Source organism: Lingula anatina, chromosome 2, assembly GCF_051362555.1.
Source record: "Lingula anatina isolate TDL-2025a chromosome 2, LinAna3.0, whole genome shotgun sequence".
Taxonomy (NCBI): Eukaryota; Metazoa; Brachiopoda; class Lingulata; order Lingulida; family Lingulidae; genus Lingula; species Lingula anatina.
Genome location: NC_141768.1, coordinates 29,070,910 through 29,090,928, shown reverse-complemented (window position 1 = coordinate 29,090,928; position 20,019 = coordinate 29,070,910). Strand labels below are relative to the sequence as shown.

The 20,019-nt window shown below is 34.1% G+C and overlaps 2 protein-coding genes across 3 annotated transcripts in view; one reads left to right on the top strand and one right to left on the bottom strand.

The window, feature by feature from the left end:
• LOC106152755 (uncharacterized) overlaps positions 1-3,105 on the top strand; it is a 36,632-nt gene extending 33,527 nt beyond the window's left edge. Inside the window, exon 9 of the mRNA XM_087006968.1 lies at positions 47-3,105. Coding sequence (XP_086863094.1) covers positions 47-305 — 259 coding nt within the window. The 3' untranslated portion in view covers positions 306-3,105. The remainder of the gene's footprint in view (positions 1-46) is intronic.
• Positions 3,106-12,348: 9,243 nt separating this feature from the next.
• LOC106167652 (transmembrane protein 72) lies at positions 12,349-19,553 on the bottom strand. Of its 2 annotated transcripts, XM_087006976.1 has the most exons (7): positions 19,378-19,553; positions 18,835-18,895; positions 18,512-18,595; positions 18,063-18,202; positions 17,404-17,497; positions 16,293-16,307; positions 12,349-13,480 (listed from the first exon to the last, which is right to left on the bottom strand). In XM_087006976.1, exons 1-7 carry the CDS (start codon positions 19,460-19,462, stop codon positions 13,357-13,359), a joined length of 603 nt encoding a protein of 200 aa, XP_086863102.1. In that variant the 5' UTR covers positions 19,463-19,553; the 3' UTR covers positions 12,349-13,356. The 2 variants fall into 2 exon arrangements, with proteins under 2 accessions (XP_086863102.1, XP_086863103.1); XM_087006977.1 differs by lacking the exon at positions 16,293-16,307.
• Between the last annotated feature and the right edge of the window lie 466 nt (positions 19,554-20,019).

The window sequence follows — 20,019 nt, the reverse complement described above, 5'->3', positions numbered from 1 at the left end:
AAAATTGTTTTCGTAGTTTAACTTGTACATGTTCTATTGACTACAGATACGACTTCAAAGGCATCATAGACTACATCTACTATTCCCGGGATCTGATGTCACCTCTAGGGGTATTGGGTCCATATGACACAGAGTGGTTCCAGGAGAACAAAGTCCACGGCTGTCCACATCCGCACATCCCTTCAGATCACTTTGCACTATTGTGCGAATTTGAACTGCCTGTATCTCAGACAGGAAACAACAGCAGTGTGAGAGGGAGCGTGAACTCCTCTGGCTCCAACAGCATGCACATAGTGCGGAGATAGCGGAAAGAGGCTCGTGGATCGGTTTTGGAATCGGTTGCTCTCCCGCGGAATCAAAGTCAAAGGAGGAGGTTGGGGTTTTAGAATTGGGGAGTTGGAAGTGCCAGTCTTGATTAATGGTAATAGATTACATGCTGTTCTTATCGTACCTCAGAGATGCACATTTATGTGTTCTGTCCACTTACCATTTGGAAGAAGAATTGTTTGTAAAATAGATCTGCAGTTTTGTACATATTGGAGAAAAATATTATTTTTTCTTCTCTGTGGATTGTAATTAGTTTTCCTCTGAGTGGGATTGCACTGTGCTGCAGTCTGTATATAGGTGGTGATAATAAGAATTATAATTTGAATGACAGGTGATTTTAATATAAGTTTCAAAAAGGGAAATAAGAGCATCATGGGATGAAATACAGGTTTCTCATGAGGTATTATGAGCTCCTTCAACACATTAAGATCTTGTAAAATTGGCAGCAAAACTTTCTAAATAACTTCTTTGTATTACTGGATTTTGTAATGAATGTCAACTGCAGATAAAAAAAAGTCTGTTTGAGTTATGAAGTCTAGTGCACTGGACTCTCCCCAAACAAACAAATGTTGTCAAGACTAAAACAAAAACGTAAGCATTAAAAGCACCACCTTGTGGGTGATTCTTTGTATAATAGAAAGCACAGATATATGGTGAACAAGATACTCAGGTCACTTGCAGTCCCAGTCCAGACATGCAGCTCTGAATGTACTGAAGCAATATGAGGGTGCTGTCAATATTTTATCTATATGGACTCGATGTGCATGTTAAATATTGCATGATAAAAGCAGAGACAAACTGCCTTTTTGTACTAGTTTATTCCGATAAAAAGGAGACCGTTTTTGTAATACCATCTATCATGTAGGAATAATTTGGATGGCTATGTGGTCTTGGTTGTATCTTGTTTATTCCACAGAACTAGAATGAATTCACAGATAATGATATTGTTAATTTAGCAATTGTTTATCCTCAAGGGCATGTAAATGATGTGGAAAGGTGTTCTTATCTGTTATTTTTTAGAGGAAACCCCTAATTCTGCCTGATAGCAAAGCACAAATAAATCTTTTAAGAATAATGATTTCAATGATTTTTTTGTTGTAATTTAATAATGCCAAAATATCTATTTCTTTTTGACCACTATTCTGTGGCAGTTGAATAGTCTGGCAGTTTAAAATGATTATTCTCAATTGTATATATCAATACAGGGGCTAAGAAATGGTAAAGGACGTGGGCAAAATTAAATGTGGATCAACCCAAATGATTATGATCATTGGAAAATTAGTGGGCAGGTTGATAAATATTCATTCCATGTTTTATTTTGGATAAATTGAGGCACTAAGCGTTCTTTTTACAAGCTGTGACGGATTCCCTTTCTTCGAAATTTTGGTCTAGCATCATATTTCTGTATACTTGGATCTTTTCAAATAAGTTTTGAAAATCTGTCAAATCCCACAGAAATAGTAAGCCACCAACCCTTAGAGGGTACAAACTGGATTATGTGTTATTTTGACAGAGATCAATCTATTTTCTTTTTCTTGGTGTCTGGAAATGCATTATGTGTCAGGGTAGAGATTTTTGTTGCTTTTAGATTGTCACATCCCTTGCATGATACAAAGCTTTGCATCTGTCATTGTCTTTTTAAAATGAGTTTTTAAATGTCAAATGTGAATTATTTTCAGTCACAATCCCATCATTCAGTGTAACATAAGTCATTAGATTCCTCAATAAGGTTTACAGAGCAACGGACTCATTTTATCATTAAAAATATTGAAAGCGTCCAGGTTATCATGTTGTAATGCACTTCTGTGTAATTCAGATCACCCTCAAGTTTTTTTTTCTTCAGAATTATAGTTGACAAAAGATTCCGCTTAAAATATTTTGCAAATCTAGTACTGATTTTATTGAGCTATTGGATAAAGTTTTGTGCTTTTATCTTGACCTTTCACTAGATGACACTATTTTGCAAAAGGATGATCTCCACGCTCTAGGCAGCATCCACACAGAGTGCTCACTTGAGACCAAAGAATAAGTTGGTGGCAAGTGAAAGTTGCACAAGTGAACATAATACTACAATAGCTATACATTTGATGTTGCTAGTTTGCCTGTAGCATAGAAACCTTGATAATTTTTTTTTAATTATTTTTTTACTCCCTAACAAAATTGATAAGTTTGACTCACTATTGTACACAGTTGTCGTTAAGTATTGCCATAGTCGCCAATAGTAGTATGGGTAGACACTTTGAAGTGAAAGTAATAGAATCTCTTGAAAGTAGAGTTGTAAAATTTTGATATTGTGGGGAAATAATCACTGTATGAAAGGTTTTTATAAGAGTTGTATTGGGACTCTGTGTAGTTCTATCTGGTATAGTGCTGCACTCAACACAGTGGTGACTCCCCAAGTCTCAATCATGCAAGTATACTTGGTCATCACATTTATAAAAAAAATCAAACATATTGTATAACCTCAGTGGCACTATTGTAATTGATTTCCAATGTGAAAGATATATTTCTAATCCTAACTTCATTGAAATATCTTGTAGCTATATTTCCTTGAATTTTTTAAGAGCTCTTATGGATGTATGTACTGTGACTTGATTTTGCTGTAGCTTGAGTTTGCTTTATTTGGTGTCTTGTCATTCCCAAACACCCTGTGTTTTTAATGTAATGCAGCTGCATTGAAAAAGATGGATGGAAAGAATTGGGTTTAAAGCAGCAAGGGTTTTTTAATTTATTGCTGTCTTGGCAAGAAAATAAAGGTAGATTTTTTGCAGTTATAAATATTGTTGTTTTTTCTTATGAGAGATGCATGGATTAAATTTTAAAGGTACATATGAACTGAGCAGTGATGGGGCATTGATGCCCAGTAACAAATATAAACCAGTACTATTAGTTTTTTTTTATGACTCAAATAAAGTGGACATGCCAAGGGATGAACGGAATTAATCAATCGATCAGCCATAAAAGAGCTTTAAACTGCACCTACATACAGCATAGAAAGCAAATAGACATAGACTTGAGGTATTTTTCTAAGTTACACTATTTGAAATTATGTGGTGACATCTGGTTGATTTCTGTAGCAAAAAAAATTGAGATGCATTTGAAGTGAGTTGGTGTGTCAAATATCTACTTGAAATGCCAAGAAGTAGTTTCATGCCCCCCCCCCCCCAAAAAAAAATTTTTCAGCACATAATTGCATTGAACTATTTCAAAGAAGTTGATTGACTAAGACTGGGTTCCCATCTCTAGATCGATCTAACAGGAACAGTCCATCTCCACGGGGTTTCTCACTAAATTGTTTTCAGCTTAAGGGGTTAAGATGTCTGGCATGCCCGCTTAAGCTGCTAACCGATAGTTACTTACCCCCTATCAGCTTCAGTAGACATGAGAGACATCTAAAACGCTTAAGTTAATTGCAATTAAGCGAGAATCCCCTTGGAGATAGTTCGACCGAAAGTTAGTATGATAGTCTCTGGGAATGGTCTCTTAATATTTTAGTCATTGAATTCTTTTGTTTTTAGGGAACAATGTCGTAATATGTTTCAGTAACATCTATCACTTTCTTATAGTGCATGTACAATCTAACTTATACCGCGGTAGCTGTGCAAATAAATATCATTTTTATGTTGAAAAAACTTTTTATCAAAACAATCTAGAACATGGTCATGTCCTTACATTTGTGACTCTCTGTGCCTGGGAGTTTGTTCATATACTCTTTCAGCGTGGACTGCCTGCCAATGTTTATGTAGTAGACATCACTAAGAATTTAAGGTGAACCAATGAAACACTGTCTTTAAAACTCAAAATAGCCCAACTATCCAACAATCAAATATGGCAAAGAGGTGATAAACTGAATTCATCTTCGGCACAGCAAAAACAGGTGTATCTGAGTCAAAAATTTTCAAACTGCACAGCAATCTTCCATCCATTTTAGATTATATCTCTTAAGTACAATCTTTGTTATTAACCCTCCTTAAGCTTCACAGATGGGGTCATAGGCAGCTTCTCTTTCGTTTTTCCTTCATTCCTATTCTCTTTTTACTCAACCTCAGAATGCAACTTTTATTCTTCTTTATCAATTTTGATTTTCTACATCCCTAGCTAGTAACTGTTCGAATAGCTGTACACTGCAACTAAGGCTCTATTCCCATAGATTTTAGATCGATCTATCCCGGCGGGGAGTCTCACTAGATTACTTTCAGATAATCCGACTTAAATGTCCGTCCCGCCTACTACAAGCTTTTAGGGGGTAATTAACTTTCGTGTCCGCCCGGCTGACAGCTATTTAGTGTGAACCCCCAGGGAGTTAGGTCGATCTAAAGTAGGTCGATCTAATCTATGGAAATGGGGTGTATGACAAAAGCAACATGACATACCAATGGATGTGCCACTGAAGTGATTTTGATTAAAATTTTTACTTAAAAATAGAAAGAGGTTAAGTGGCTGATAAACTGTGTGACATGAAGTGCAATATCAACATATGCATCACTTAGCTATCAAATTAGAATGTGTTCATGTTGTTCAAAGACAACCCGCTTGTGAGCCCTATACAACATGAACACCGAGAAAAAGTCCTCACTCTTGTTATCGGAGCAAAATGACACCTGTTCTATCACAACCCTATGGGCTATGATGTAGGTTACAGCGCATTAAAACTGGCAACCATAATAACATGCATACTTGAAGAGATATCATGATGATTTTTCTTCAAGCAAAAACATAACACTTCAAATAGGAATAATTGTGGTCTATGCCAAATCCAAACACCTGTCTGGATGAAATTACCATAACTGCTGAAATATCTAAATATAATCTTTTATCTGACATCTCTGCCCTCTCCTACCTTGTCTCAAATCAAGAACTGGGAAAAGATTAGGCTTGTTATTGTTATCAATTTCAGACTACAACAATTATGTAGAATTAGGGCTTTGAAGGTGTTGTTCAGTTTGCATGACGTTTGTATTTATTTGCCAAAAGCAGATAACACAGGGAAGAAAAGAGAAAGGTATGGCCAAACCAGAGTGCATAAATTCTATAAATAAAGTGGCACTGTAAAAAAAATGAATAGTACACAAACAAGCATTTACAACTATTGCACATTTTAAAAAAATGAACTATCAAGTGAAATTATTTCATGGAAAATTAATGTACAACAAATATCTTAATATAATAACAAATAGAAAGAAATAAACTTACAATATAAGGCCACACATACTCACTAGCCTCAAGTCAGTATAGTATGGTGTACAAAGTAAAATGTCAGTTTTTCAATTTTGCCTAAGACAGAAAATTTTTTCAGATTTATCAGTGTCCCATGCACAGCCACGGATGATTTACACAAATCTACAATTCAAATCCAAAACTACACATGCAATATACTATGATAACTGTAGGGTGCCAGTGTAATTTAAAATGATGAGAAAAAAAAGCTTTTCAGGGTTGCAGGCTCTGTATATACGTAATGTAACCATAATGTAAAGAAACATCGTTCCAATTTATCTATGCAACCTCAATCTGGCATTAATACGGTTAATAAATCATAACATTCTATGAAAACTTTTATGTTAAATCCAAAATATTGATCATTGAAGATCTGTACAAAATGAGAGTTGTTTGAACATTATAACCGTGTAGTTAAGAGGCATTAAGTCCATTTTGCCATTTTAAGGGACTTGTTTCCTCCCCACAAAATGAGCATTAATGGTCCATTACACTTGACCATCTTGGCCTTTCACAATGTAACCAAGATGAACATCAAACAAGCAAGGTTTGGTTTGTCCTGCAATTTGAGCTCACTCAGTGAACTCTACATCCCGATATTATGTCTGTACAAGTTAATTTTTTTAAATATTTCATTTCCAATTCTTTTAACATTAAGTCTTGATTTTAAATCCTTTTGGGTGTACATTTCTTTTTTGTGAGCATTTCTTTTTTGGTGTAATACGCCTCAAGGTCAGGTGAAAGCTTGGTGGATAACTAAGCCAACTTGAAGATTACATTTTCCAAGGAAGCTATGCAATGATATTGTATGCAATTTTTTGTGCGATTTTTAAAACATTGTGAGTGGCTACAGGCTGTGGCGAGTATGTTTACATTACATGCGGGTGCAGAGGCTGTAAACCTGTGCAATTTCATACCATTTCTCATGCCCACACACTGTCTGCCTCCACTCAAACGCCCCACGGAAAGAGATATATTGGCAACACGGTCATCCATGGCAAATGAAATCTAGGCTCTGGCAGTGGTCTCATGCCATGACACAATGCTTTACAAGATAGAACTATGCAGAGGCAACAGAAAATGGCAAGCTTCAAAATGAATGTTTCCAGACCTCCAAATTTACCATGAACATTTACAACCCCCCCCCCCCCCGCCCCCCCCCCAATATGTCACACCTCTCAGAATAGTACCCGTTGCTTTAAAAATTTCATCTACATGTTACAATACAAGCGGAATAAAATTTACAGACAACAACCAGGTATTATTTTTGGAAAATGTCACAGTTTATTCATTAAAATAACTGTGTCTTTCTTAGTTTATCAGGTCCCAGGAAAAGATAACACTTCTTACAACTGGACCCTTCAGTGACACCAACAAAATACAGCAGAATCCACAAGCCATAATCCAAAATCACTCACAATACTTAAGGCACATTTAAAAAAAATTTGCAATATGCATCAAACAAATCTCTGTACATGTACTGTAGTACTGCAGAAAATTTTTAATTTCATTGAATCCTTAATGTTTCTGAAAAAAAAAAGCAACAAGAAACAAGGCAGCAAAGCTGTCAAATGTACAGACAAAAAGCAAGAAATAACAAAACAGGCTACTGTCAATTCTGATGCAAAAGTACATTATGCTTAACTGCAAATTCAACATCAAATTTTAATTATGCTCAACAGGTAATACCAATGTAAGTGAAATGTGTAACAAGCGTAAGGCTTCAGGCCCATGGGAGTTTAAGTTCACACTTTGAAAATGCCAGAATGAGAAAAATGAAAATTTCACATAAAACTGCTTAAATTCAATAATAAATGATAACCCATTTGAGCTGGCTTCCTTATTTGAACTGCATGCCAATCCTACAAATCATACTTGTAAGTTGAAAATAATAATAAGTAACACAGTTTTCTTTTCATAATGTTTGTAGTAGCAGTGCAAAAAGATTTTTGTCAATTTTGATGTAACATTACATAATAAATTACAGAATACTTATCACCAATTTTTGATTATTGACTATAAATAGCATGGACATGTAGAAAATTTGATTACCATTTGGCTTCATGTCCATGGGAGCAGCACCCAAAATTGTGTTTTCTTCTATTTTAATGCAATATTACATAATGCTTAACAGCATAATGACCATCAGTTTTTAATAATAAAAGATCCGAATCATGGATTTTCAGAAATGTGACTAGCATGGGTCTTCAAGCCGGTGGAGATTCTTAAGTCACACCTTGAAAATGCCAATATGTGAAAAATTAAATTTTCACAAAAAACTGATTAACTGCCAAAAAAATTTACCAAATAGACTGCATTGCCCACTGAAGCTTTATTTAAGTCCCATGTTTCTTCCTGTAAGTTTGAGAACAGTAAGTGACATGGTTTTCCTTAAATGGTCATCATGGGAGCAGTGTCCAAAATAGGGGTGTCTTCAAATTTTGATGCAATATTACATAATGTTTAACAGGATAATTACCATCAATTTTTAATAATAAAATATTAGTATCATGGATATTCAGAAAATGTTCCTAGCAAAGGTCTTCAGGTCCAAGGAACTTCAAAGTCACACCTTGAAAATGCTAAAATGTAGACAAGACAGCACTGTCCTGAAATGTTTTTTTTTTTTCCATTTTTAACAATTTTTTAACATATAACAAAATTAACAATTTACTGCCATTTATATATGATCAACTAAGAAAATTGATGAGATGGGAAAAATATCAATAGAACAGTGTTTAATGTCCAATTTCCTCCATTCTGAGTTTCTGAACATAGTGAATGAATGAATCTGACAAACTGCAATGATATGAGTTTATTTCCATTTTTGAAACTCTATTATACAATACATGATAACAAGTTTACCATCATTTTTACATAATCAACTAACAATGTTGTAAAGATGCAGGAAATGTCAAACAAACACTTTTACTAATCTTATTAGTTAAATAATGAGACTGTTAACATGCCTAAGAATTGAATCTGAGGAAATGTGAAAAAACAGCATAACTTATAAAATAATGGCCCGATTATGCTGATTTTCGAACTTGACCTGCGTTTTAGTAAGATTGATTACTCCTGTGAGTTTCATGACAACAGGTCTATCGGTTTTCCTTGAAATGTGTTAACAGTGTTGCACATATGCTGAAAAGTGAAAAAACAGCATAACTACTAAAATAGTGGCCCGATCATGCCGATTTTCGAACTTGATCTGCATTTTAGTAAGATTGATAACTCCTGTGAGTTTCATGACAACAGGCCTATCGGCTTTCCTTGAAATGTGTTAACAGTGTTGCATATATGCTAAAAAGTGAAAAAACAGGATAAATTCTACAATAATGGCCCGATCATGCTGATTTTCGAACTTGACCTGCATTTTATGAATATTAGTCAGCTCTGTAAATATAAAGCCAAAAAGTAAAACTGTCTTCCACTTATGGTGTTAACGCTGAAAGTGCACGGCGACGGCGACATGATCGGCGACGGCGACGGCGACGACAGACGCAGGTGATGGCAATATGTACAGACACATCTGTGTCTGTACATAAAAATTGCTTGCTGTGAAAATTTTACCTAAAACCTAAAAAGAAAAACAGGAGATGTTGACTCTGAACTTAATTAAACCCCTTGAATTTATCATACCTGGGTTCATACATATTTAATACATTAAGTCTGAGATTAGTATGCGCTTAGAGCTTGTGAACACCATAATACAAAGTAAGATCACATTTTGTTTCCAGTCCACATAGCAATGTATTGCCTTTTACCTTATATTTAAATACACACAAACTCCACAGAGACATTCCTGTGCAAAAAAAAAGGAAAATATGAAATAACACAGACTCTTTTAAAAATAAAAAATAAAGCTGAGAGTCAAACTCAAATGAATACTGTCAAATGCATAAAAAAGACTCAACTAAGCTCGAACAATCCAGTTTTAGCAATAAATAACAGTGTGAATAAATAACAGCTCCTTGGCAAATAAAATAAAACAAGCAGAGAAACAAAAAAAGTACATCATTAATACTTCTAACAAAAAAAAAAAAAAAAAAAAAACTAACAGAGATAGTTTTACAAATTGTGAGGGTGGAAAGGTGGGAACTTGAGCACTTTCAAGGGTTGCATCAAACCTAAAAAAACTTAACTATTCAGCTAAATTAACTAAAAGTTACTGGTAAAAAGACATATTATGTTATTTGCTATACCACATTCAATATGCTGAATAGCTGTCTGAATTAGTAAATAAAAATTGTAGAAATATATTTGTCAAAGAGAATATATCTAACTGTTATCAGAACCATAATAGAAATAGGAAGGATATGGGTGTCATTTCGTTCTAAAAAGATGGTTTTAACAATCTACCCAACCTGAACATTCTTTTTAATCAGAATGATAGAAGCAGTTGTTATATGCAGGACAACTATGTCTGTTCATTAAATCCACAAATACAAAGAACATTTCTGAGCCATCTTCTTTTATCAATAAAGAAAACAAATTTCTCATCCAACCACTTGATGGGCTATTTCCAATTAGGGTGTTGTATAATAATAATAATAATAATAATAATAATAATAATAATAATAATAATAATAATAATTCCACAATTCAGAAAGAATGTTTTCTATATTAATAATAAATATATATAATAAATCTTTTTTAAAATTTTGGAATATAACGCGTGTTTGAAATTTGTTAATACCAAAGTAACAGTCGTTTTTAGAAGATACTGCAATAGGAAAATTATCACAATCACATCTCTATAAGTGAATATGGAAGAAACACATGTAAGCACATGTGCTTTCAATTATTCACCAAACTGCCCAAGTCATGCCACTCACTCCCCATTGCTGCACTGAATCACTGCAGCCACTATTGACAAGTTTTCCCCAGGGATTACCATGCTCCTGGTGTTAGAAAATCATAGACTTTTGTGAAACGGTCTTAAATCAAAAATTACCATGTGCGCACGCATGTGCGTGCATGCATGTGTCTCTGCATTTGTATGTGTGTGTGTGAAAGAAGGGAGAGGGATTCCCCATGCTTCATGATTATCAAATGGAATAAACAAAAATCTCAAAAATTCACCCCAAAACTCAGCACAGAAGTAGATTCAAAAGAATTTTGTAAATGAACTCTGTCCATATTACACTTTACTTTTTGTGCTTTAAAGATGGGAGCACATGGCCTATTAATTTCTCATTTCTTGCTCTCAAGAGGGCCATAGCAATTTCATTGTTCTGAACTGAACAAAAAATAATAACTTTCTCGTGAACATACCAGTTGTCTTAGCTAATTCCAGGCTGTGACAGTTGACAAAACACTGACATGCTACTATAAAATGCACAAGTGACCAATAAAAATATCTTTAATAGGCATGTCTGTCTGGTGTGCCGAATCAAATTGTGACCATTTCCACCCATCAATGGAGTCATTTAAGGCCTCATTCAATGGACAGTAGCCTCCACAACTGTCACTCATGGTTCCACATCAATCAAACTAGTTACATCGAAATTTTACTTTTGCATGCTAAATGGGTGAAAAATTAATAAATTAACAAAAGCAGAAGGGGAACTAAAGATGATCTTAATGATCATGTCAATGCTACAAAACTAATTTAACTTTTTGTTTTGCCTGTTGAATTACAAATAATGAATGGCTGCAGAATGTGTGGATTGTAAATGGCATTTCTGATGGCTACAGAAGACAATAAAAAAACACAAAAGATGTTTTTCACAGCCAGTCACAACATAGAGGAAACTTGTAGCAGCTAAGGAGGGCACATCATAATGCTTGACATTTGCGGTCAACATGGCCAAAATGATAAAAACAAATAAATAAATAAATAAATACAAATAGTTAATCAGATCATTCCCATTTGAAATCCTGACCGGTATTTGAGGACAATGAGTAATCCTTGTAGGATTAAAGTGAAATAGAAACATTGCCTTCCACTTTCTGGAGTAACAGGAAATAGACACAATTATGATAAAAAACTTAAATTGGAGGGGTGGCTGGGAAATAAAAGAGAAATCCATGAGTAAGGCAACACTGGTCTCATCTACTTACCAGAAACTGATGCTTCATTTACTCCTCTCTCTCTCTCTCTCTTTCTCTCTCTCCACAAAAATTTACAAGCAGCTATGTAGAAACCAAATTGCACATACAATTAGTCCAACCAATAAATAAATAAATAAATAACAGAAAAAAAATTATTTATGTACATTTTTCAGCTGTGATATGCCTTAAACTCAAAAAAATATAGTATATGGTCCTTATGATATCTCATATCCGAATGACTGTGGCCAAGCCTGAAGTTGTACAGGTTACAGATGAAATAGGCTCTATTCCCATAGATTTTAGATCGATCTATCCCCGCGGGGAGTCTCACTAGATTACTTTCAGATAATCGGACTTAAATGTCCGTCCCGCCTACTACAAGCTGTAAGGGGGTAATTAACTTTCGTGTCCGCCCGGCTGATAGCGTAAAACCCCCAGGGAGTTAGGTCGATCTAAAGTAGGTCGATCTAATCTATGGAAAAGGGTTGATAGTTGTCAGTGCTGTTTTTACAGACCAAATGTACAGGGTTTGAAGCTCATGGTGACACTGTAAACAGACTACATGAATGTGATGGTTAGTGCAAAAATAAATGCAGAATAGCTAACAGCCAACACTGCCCTACTAGAGTATAAACTTTCATATATTTGAAGCACAAGTTGTGTTTTTTACTTTTTCAATGAGATTTTGTCCCCTATAACTTAACTATAAATATTGTAACATATGATAATATAAAAAAACATAACACATCTATATGGGACAGTATTTCTTACTCAACAGATGGCACCATCTTAAAAGATTCTCCATATTAACAATAGATGAGTCAAAACAGTATCCTTAACTATTAATTCCTCTATGGAAACTTAATGTACCAATATTTTCCTTTCTCAAAAGTTGTAAAATATTATAACAAAAATAAGAACGGTTATAAAAGATGACTTTGACCTCTGCTGAAACAAGAGGTGAAGGTCACCATCACAATAATGTGCCATGCTTAACAATTTGCCACATCAATACCCTAATGTGTACCTACTTCTGTCAAAAGATATTGACATTTACTTGCAAAAAAAAAAAAAAAAAACTGTCAGAAATTTAACAAAACGTTATCGCTATCACTTCATAATAAGAGGATTGAGCATATTTAAATGACACTGTGTCGTGGCAACTTTGACCTTCGAGTTGACTCACTCAGTTGCCTTTGGTGTCAAATCCTAGATCAGGTCTCACCCAAGATTTTTTCAAAAAATGATAATGTCAGCTATACTGTATATCCATCATCAAGTTTTTCCCCTTTGATGGCACTTTTTTTCCTAAAGACCAATGAAGTTCAAAGAAATCAACAGATTGTGAGATGTTCCAATTTCTTCAGCTGAAGTAAATGACTCATAGGATTTTAAGGACTTTAAAAATGATGACAGACTTTCCTGCTTGAAGCAAGGGAGATACTGCATGCAAAACATCAAGTTATTCTTGCCCCTGACATTGTTTTGACCTTTAAAAACACTGTTCAATTTCTTGTTAGTCCTCACAAGTTTGTTTTAACAATGTTCCATTGTGCTGTATTGTCTACCGTGAGATCTTTTTTTTTTTCGAAAAACTCATAATTCCTCTTCTTTTTGCCTTATCATAGCTGTTTCCCCCCACAGAAGCCAAATCAAAACACCAAACCAAAACCTCTTTCATTTCCACAAGTGCCCCCCCCCAAACAGCACACAGTACAACTGTCATTTGTATCATTATTGCCTCTTGTTGGTCTATCAAACATCCAAGATTTCTTCCTGTTCTGCCACTGTATCGTCTTGGTCTATGGGCAGCATGCTCCCAGTGGGGTCATTGTCATCAAACTGTTCATCAAATATGTCATCATCCAGCTCCTCAAATCTGAAAAAGCAATAATGGACACCGAAATGAAGAGGCTCATCAGTTAATTATTGTGTGTATATATTAGTTCATGCAAAGTTCCCTGATGAAAATTTTCACTTAGTTAGCTTGAAGCTATTACAATCGATGCCTGCAATTTCTTAGCATCATAGACCTGAATATTTTAAAACCCACGTAATTCAGAACTGAAAGATTCAGTATTTTTCTGATGAAGGGTAGTGCTAGTGCTACAGCTGCAGGAAAATTATTGTCACAAAACAGTGCTTGACTTTTTTCATTTAGAGTCCTCTCCCCCATGAAAAAGGCAATAGTCAGCCACCTTAACTGCCTTAAAAGAAAATAAACAATCCATTAAAAATCAATGTTTATCTAAAAATTTTCAATATAACGTAGCCCAAAAATATGTACAAGAATGAATAATAAACAGTAAACTTGAGAGGACACAGGCATATAATCTTTATATGACACACGGAGATGTAAGAAATTTTCATGCAATTAAAATAGGGTTTAACCAAACACTACTCCAGATCTAAGTGTTATTCTGCAATTAAGTTGATACAAGAGTATAACATGAATATCAAACAAGTGCAATTAATGAAAAACTGCTTATTGATAAATGCATCATGTATTATTTGAGAAACACATACTACTGTATGAGAGCAAACATGAAATCATGTTTATACATTATTTCCATAACTGGATTGCAAACCAAATGCAAAGCAATGTAAAAAGGACCAGCATAGAAAATGTTAAGCCTAATAATCTGAACATGGTCTGTGAAACATGCAAACAAAGAGCCTGCAGAAAGCGAGCACCGGACCAGCAGCATTGTGGTAGTTAAATATGCATCAATTCATTTACTTTCAACATCAAACATCTGCTACACTGGTTAAAAGTAGTGCATTAGGTAAGAAAAAAAAAACACAATAAAGTGCTTCTGCATTCTCTTCTCTTTCCCTTATAAAATTTGCAATAAAATGCTTCATGACGTATAAATAAATACTTGAATGCCATTTTTATTTTTTAATAAAATGCAGTCATTCTTCTAACAAAAAGCAATCATTAACCTACACATTCCTCATTTTTTGCATAATTGCTAAAAATATTGGATTACATTTACCAAGAGTGAAGAGTTGAAACATGGTAGTTTTCTTCCCTGGTAGTTTTGTGTTTTCATGTGCTTTCTTGTGTAAAGTACCTTTGAAACCTCTGGTAATGGCTTGATCTTTTCAATGCGCAAAAATTATCAAACTTTCAGATACATAAGTTTATAATCACAAAACTTATATTTCTTTGTAGCATTTTATTGTGGTGCTTTTAAGGCAAAGAATACAACGACTGAGTAGCCTACTTTTTGTTGCTACAAGTCAATAGGAATGTTCTGATTTTAAGAAATTATGAATTAAAAAAATACAGTATCTGTAAAATTCACAATTTTCCCCCATTGAAAAGATCAAGATATTACCTTAATCATAATTTATTAAAAGCATTAAAGCAATTTACTGGCTGCCTATTAGATAGAGAACATTATCTTAAGTTTTATGCATAATTTATTAAGCTGGTATAGAGAAAAAGTCACAACATTTCAGAACTTCTTGAACCCCACCAGCAGTGATGCATTATTAGGAATTTCACTTTTAATCATATATTTTTTCAACATTGCTTTAAAGGAGAAAACAAAGTAATGATACAGTGAACAGGCATTCACAATAAATGCACCAAAGTAATGGAATACTCACTTAACTATTGATATAAGAACTGCAAATGATTTGGACACTTTAGAGAAACTTTTAAAGACTTTAATTTTTAAATCAATTTATAGTAATTAATACAATACATTTTTGTTTTAAATCTTCCATCCTTTTAAGTAACGTTAATCACAATAAGTAACTCTTTTAAATTCAGCAGATACACCTGGTCTTTTTTGAGCTAGCAGGTAAAAGTCAACAGAATATTTTCAATATAATAATAGGTCAAATTATAAAAAGATATGCAAAGTCGACACTTTCAACGCACTTTTTTTCATATTTTTTGTCAAGATTAATTTATTAATATTCATTAACATTCCCTATTCTCTCTTTAAATTTCAGTAAATAAAATACAAATATATGCAGTAACCTTCCATATAACTCTTCCATATCTCAACTCATCCTGAACTTATGTCATTCAATTCTACCAGCATGCCAAATGACGACCTTCAAATGCTACAGGTAATTACAGAGAGATAAAAAAACTGAATGAATAATTTAGATATCCCCTCAAAAAAATCACCACAAGCAGAGAAACAACATGCAATCTTCAAAATTATAGGTAAATACTTTAAGTCCCACATTTGTGTTCTTTTTTATCTAAACAGGAATCTTATGTTTTACTTTCAAAATGAATGCTTGTTTTGCAATAATCTTGTATGCTAATTACGACATTTTTAGAACAAAATGATAAGAAGAGAGATGTACATAGTGACACAAGGTCTAACAGCAATCACTTGGACCTAAAAAAAAAAACTGTTTTTTGTGTTGAAGCTACTTTACAAATTTTGCAAAATAAAACACGAGGTTGAAGTGAAATCGTATTAGCTGTACATGCTAATTTAACAATGAAAGCAATCATGCAAACAAAACAATTACCACCTACGATCACATCAGGAGTAATGCTACATGTATTATGCAATGTAAAAAGCATTTGCCAAGCTATAAATTACCAGTTAGAACACCCACTATGTGCAATAAAATCAGATAATGATAACAGTAAACATCACAAAAACAACTAAGAAAAGCACCCAGCATCACAGTGGCAAAACACTATCACCTACCTTAGCCGCGGCCTCCTGAAGAAAAATAAAATTTTATTCTTTATTATATAACTTTGGATTGCTGAGCCCAATCTTTCTTTTAAAGTGTACTGTTACTGGTATTTTGTGTCCAGATAAAATGTTCCAATTAGTCTTATTGATCATAATTTTCCATTTTTTTCTTTATTTTTTATTATTATTATTTTTATTTATTTATTTATTTATTTTTTGGAGGGGGGGGGGTCAACTGAAAAGTCATAATACTTTTATAACTATTAATTTCTCACAATTAATATTGTCTTTATCTTTCTTATTAACAGCAGTTATTCTTTTTCCCTATACTTACTACAACAAAGACTCGCGAAAGTGTCCAGTGTAATTAGTCATAATAACATATCAAACAACAACTTAAATGACAACATAAAGATGGCTAAATCATGCAACAGCAGTTAAACAATTAAAATGGCAAAGACTTTATCAAAACATCAGTTTGGTGCAGGTGGTTGTATTAGGTTCCAGACAAATAGTTAACAGTCCAACAGCATCACCATATGATTCAATTCTTTTCAGTCATGGCAAAACTTGTCTGCTCTTGGCCGAATACCAAGCAAAAGTAAAGTCGAGCCAGCACTTAGTTCACACCCACCCATTTGAAGTGTGCATAAGCTATAAGTAGACTTGCTCAAAATTTTTTTTTCAACTTACAACACTGTAATTGTTTTAGTGAATTTTTATAGCCAAGCAATTAAACATCTATATGGTCCCAATACTGTGAATTGATTTTTGTCTCAGGAAAATATTTGGATGTATTATATCTTGGCAGGGGCTGTGCACAGTATCTACAGCTTTCAACAGGTACCTAAGAAAACAATACCTTTAGAATTTTTCCCCATGTCTGCTGTATCATTGAATTTGAGAATTTGCAAACCCAACTGTGAGTCTTCAAGTAATCTGATGGTTTGGCAGTGCAAGTCAGACCATTTTCAGTCTATTTTAGTCTGGATGTAAACACAACCAGAGTTGACACAGCATTCCTGGAACAGCCATGATCATGCCATTATATAGCATAAACCACAATCATGTCACACCTAACAAAAATCTCAACTGTAGCATTCAAACACTCTCCACTTACCTGTCATATGTTTCTTCAATAGTATTGATATTGTCTTGTCGAATTTTTATGGACTTTATACAATAGAATATTGCTGATATAATCATCATCACACCTACAGAAAAAATATTAAATAGATCTTACATTAAAACAAAAAGCATGATTATTCAAATATATAATGGAGAAAAAGTCCAACATGATTGCTATGTGATGTGCTGGTGACAGTTTTCAATTGTCAACTGAGAAAAAACATACTGGTAAGAAAAAACTTTTTGTGCGAGATTTCCGTATTTTAACTGAATGTGGCTGCATATATGACAAGACTACTCTGAAGTAAATTATCCGCATTTCAATATTCTAAAACTGTCTTCTAGGTTTTAAGGTTTGAAATAATCAGCAAACATTTTTCTTTCAACTTTCTCCAACAAAATATACTCAAACTACATTATGCTTGCAGTCAGAATGGCAATAACCTAACACCCTGTGTGCTTACAAGAATCATTTGGAAGAAAACTGAAAACTGGGGAATAATTGGCACAAAATAACCCATGCTTTCAATGTTCTTCTCTTGGTGACAACTTCATCTAATAATTGCATCTATAACATTGTGTCCTAATCAAAACCTTTTGTGCTTCTTCCCAAGCACAACCATCTAAAAGGTGAATGTCATATCATCTTACCTGAAATTATTGCCATCCACACCTCCTGTGGTTGTATAAAACATGGTATACAGAGTATGAGGTAGAAAATACCCTTTTTCCAGTTGTCAAACCACATAACCCAGCTCCAGAATTTCACACCACAGCTAGGGGGTCTGCGTCTAGTCAAACAGAAAAATAATATTTCAAAATAAAGAACAGCTACTTATATACAATACAGTAATGGGCACCAAAATATCTATAGATTTAACTTGCCACTTCTGTTTAAATTTATCAATTTGCTTAATTACTATTCACACTGCATAAATATCTCTACGAAAGATTCATGATATATTTGATTTCTTCAACATGTTTCTGGGAAGTAATTTCACATCATTCACTGCCGCCTGTTTGTCTTTTGCTACAAATCCGCAAGGGTTTTATTCCAGATTATACTTCACCTTTCAAAATGTCACTGAGCTTATACTTACGGTGAATCTCTCTCTGTGCATGCTAACACACAAAGGTTAGTTAAGAATACCGTTTCTAGAAAGGTCATTATAAAAGCAGCTCCACTGAAAGAATATAAAATTCAGGTTGGTTAACAATCAGCTACAACTTTCAAGTTTTATAATTCTTTAGTAACTGGGTTTAATAAGAGATAAATATGACTACTGCATTTTATGATTTCAATCTTCTTTAAAAACCAACATAAAAGTATGAAATACTAGAAGACAGCTCTACCTAACACTTCATTTGATATTATTTTCTAAACCCATGTACATGAATTTATGCTTTTCTTATTTCAACTTACATAAGATAAAACCCCAAGGGGTGGTGTCTAAATGCTGCCTCGACTCCAATGCCCCAAAGTCCTGGAAAATAGAAGTACACGTACCACACAAACTACACGCAAGACATCACAGTACTAGTACATGTATGTACTGGGAAAGTTATGGTATACTGAACAAACTATTGTGGTTTGTTATTTATCTTTTTTATTTCTGTTTATATACAGTAAGTAATGGGATAATTAATTTGGATACACTTTTTAACATTGCTTTAACTTGAATAAGCAGCTTCTCAAGTTATACCTTGAGAGTATGCCTGCTGGCATTGGTAATGCTGTTCAGTTAACAGTGACAGGTGTTTGGTGCATAAATCCCAGCAAACTAACAATACTCGACATCATATATTTTGTTAAGTTCAACTGACCCTGAACAACATTTAAATAACGCTTTTTGTTTTATGAGGTCAGAGAGGGCAACAGTTCAAAACAAAGCACCAAGTGGCGTGATCTCAGTCAGGCGGAAAAGCCTTCAAAACACGTGAACACCGAGGCCCTGCGGTCACCTACCGACTGCTGTAATCAAACCCCAGATACGGCAGATCCATATGAAACACTCAAAACAGCGCCTGCATCTTGCTGTTGACACAGTCATCTTTCTAAAAACATTTGGCACTATTTCGCGCCCTCCATCTGTACTCAGCAACTCACCGGATGTAAATAATCGATATTTGGTCGAAAGATGGCAGCACATTCTAGTGCAAGATAAGATGGTCATTCAACTCCGTGTCTCACCTAACACATTCAAATGAAAAACGAGGCGAGTTAAAAACTAACATCCTTGTGGGGTTTTGTTTGTTTGTTTGTTTGTTTGTTTGACGTTTAGCCCATCTTCTTCTATAAGTTGTTTTCCCTAGAGTTTTTTTTGCTCAAAATACAAGACTGAAATTATCATGATATGAAATTAGAGTGAAGATATAAAAAAAATTATATATACAGTACTGCATACTTACTTAAAATATACTCTGTTATGTCATATGAGCACTGAAATGGCCCCAGTCTTTCATGTCTCATTTCTATTCAAAATACGAAGTTAAAATTAAGAAACAAAAATTTTGTTTACGGCGTGTGGCATCAGTGTTTTTCTTTTTGCCATTTATTTATGCCAGTCAATGGTTAACTTCATATTTAATCAACGTTACAAATGCCAGT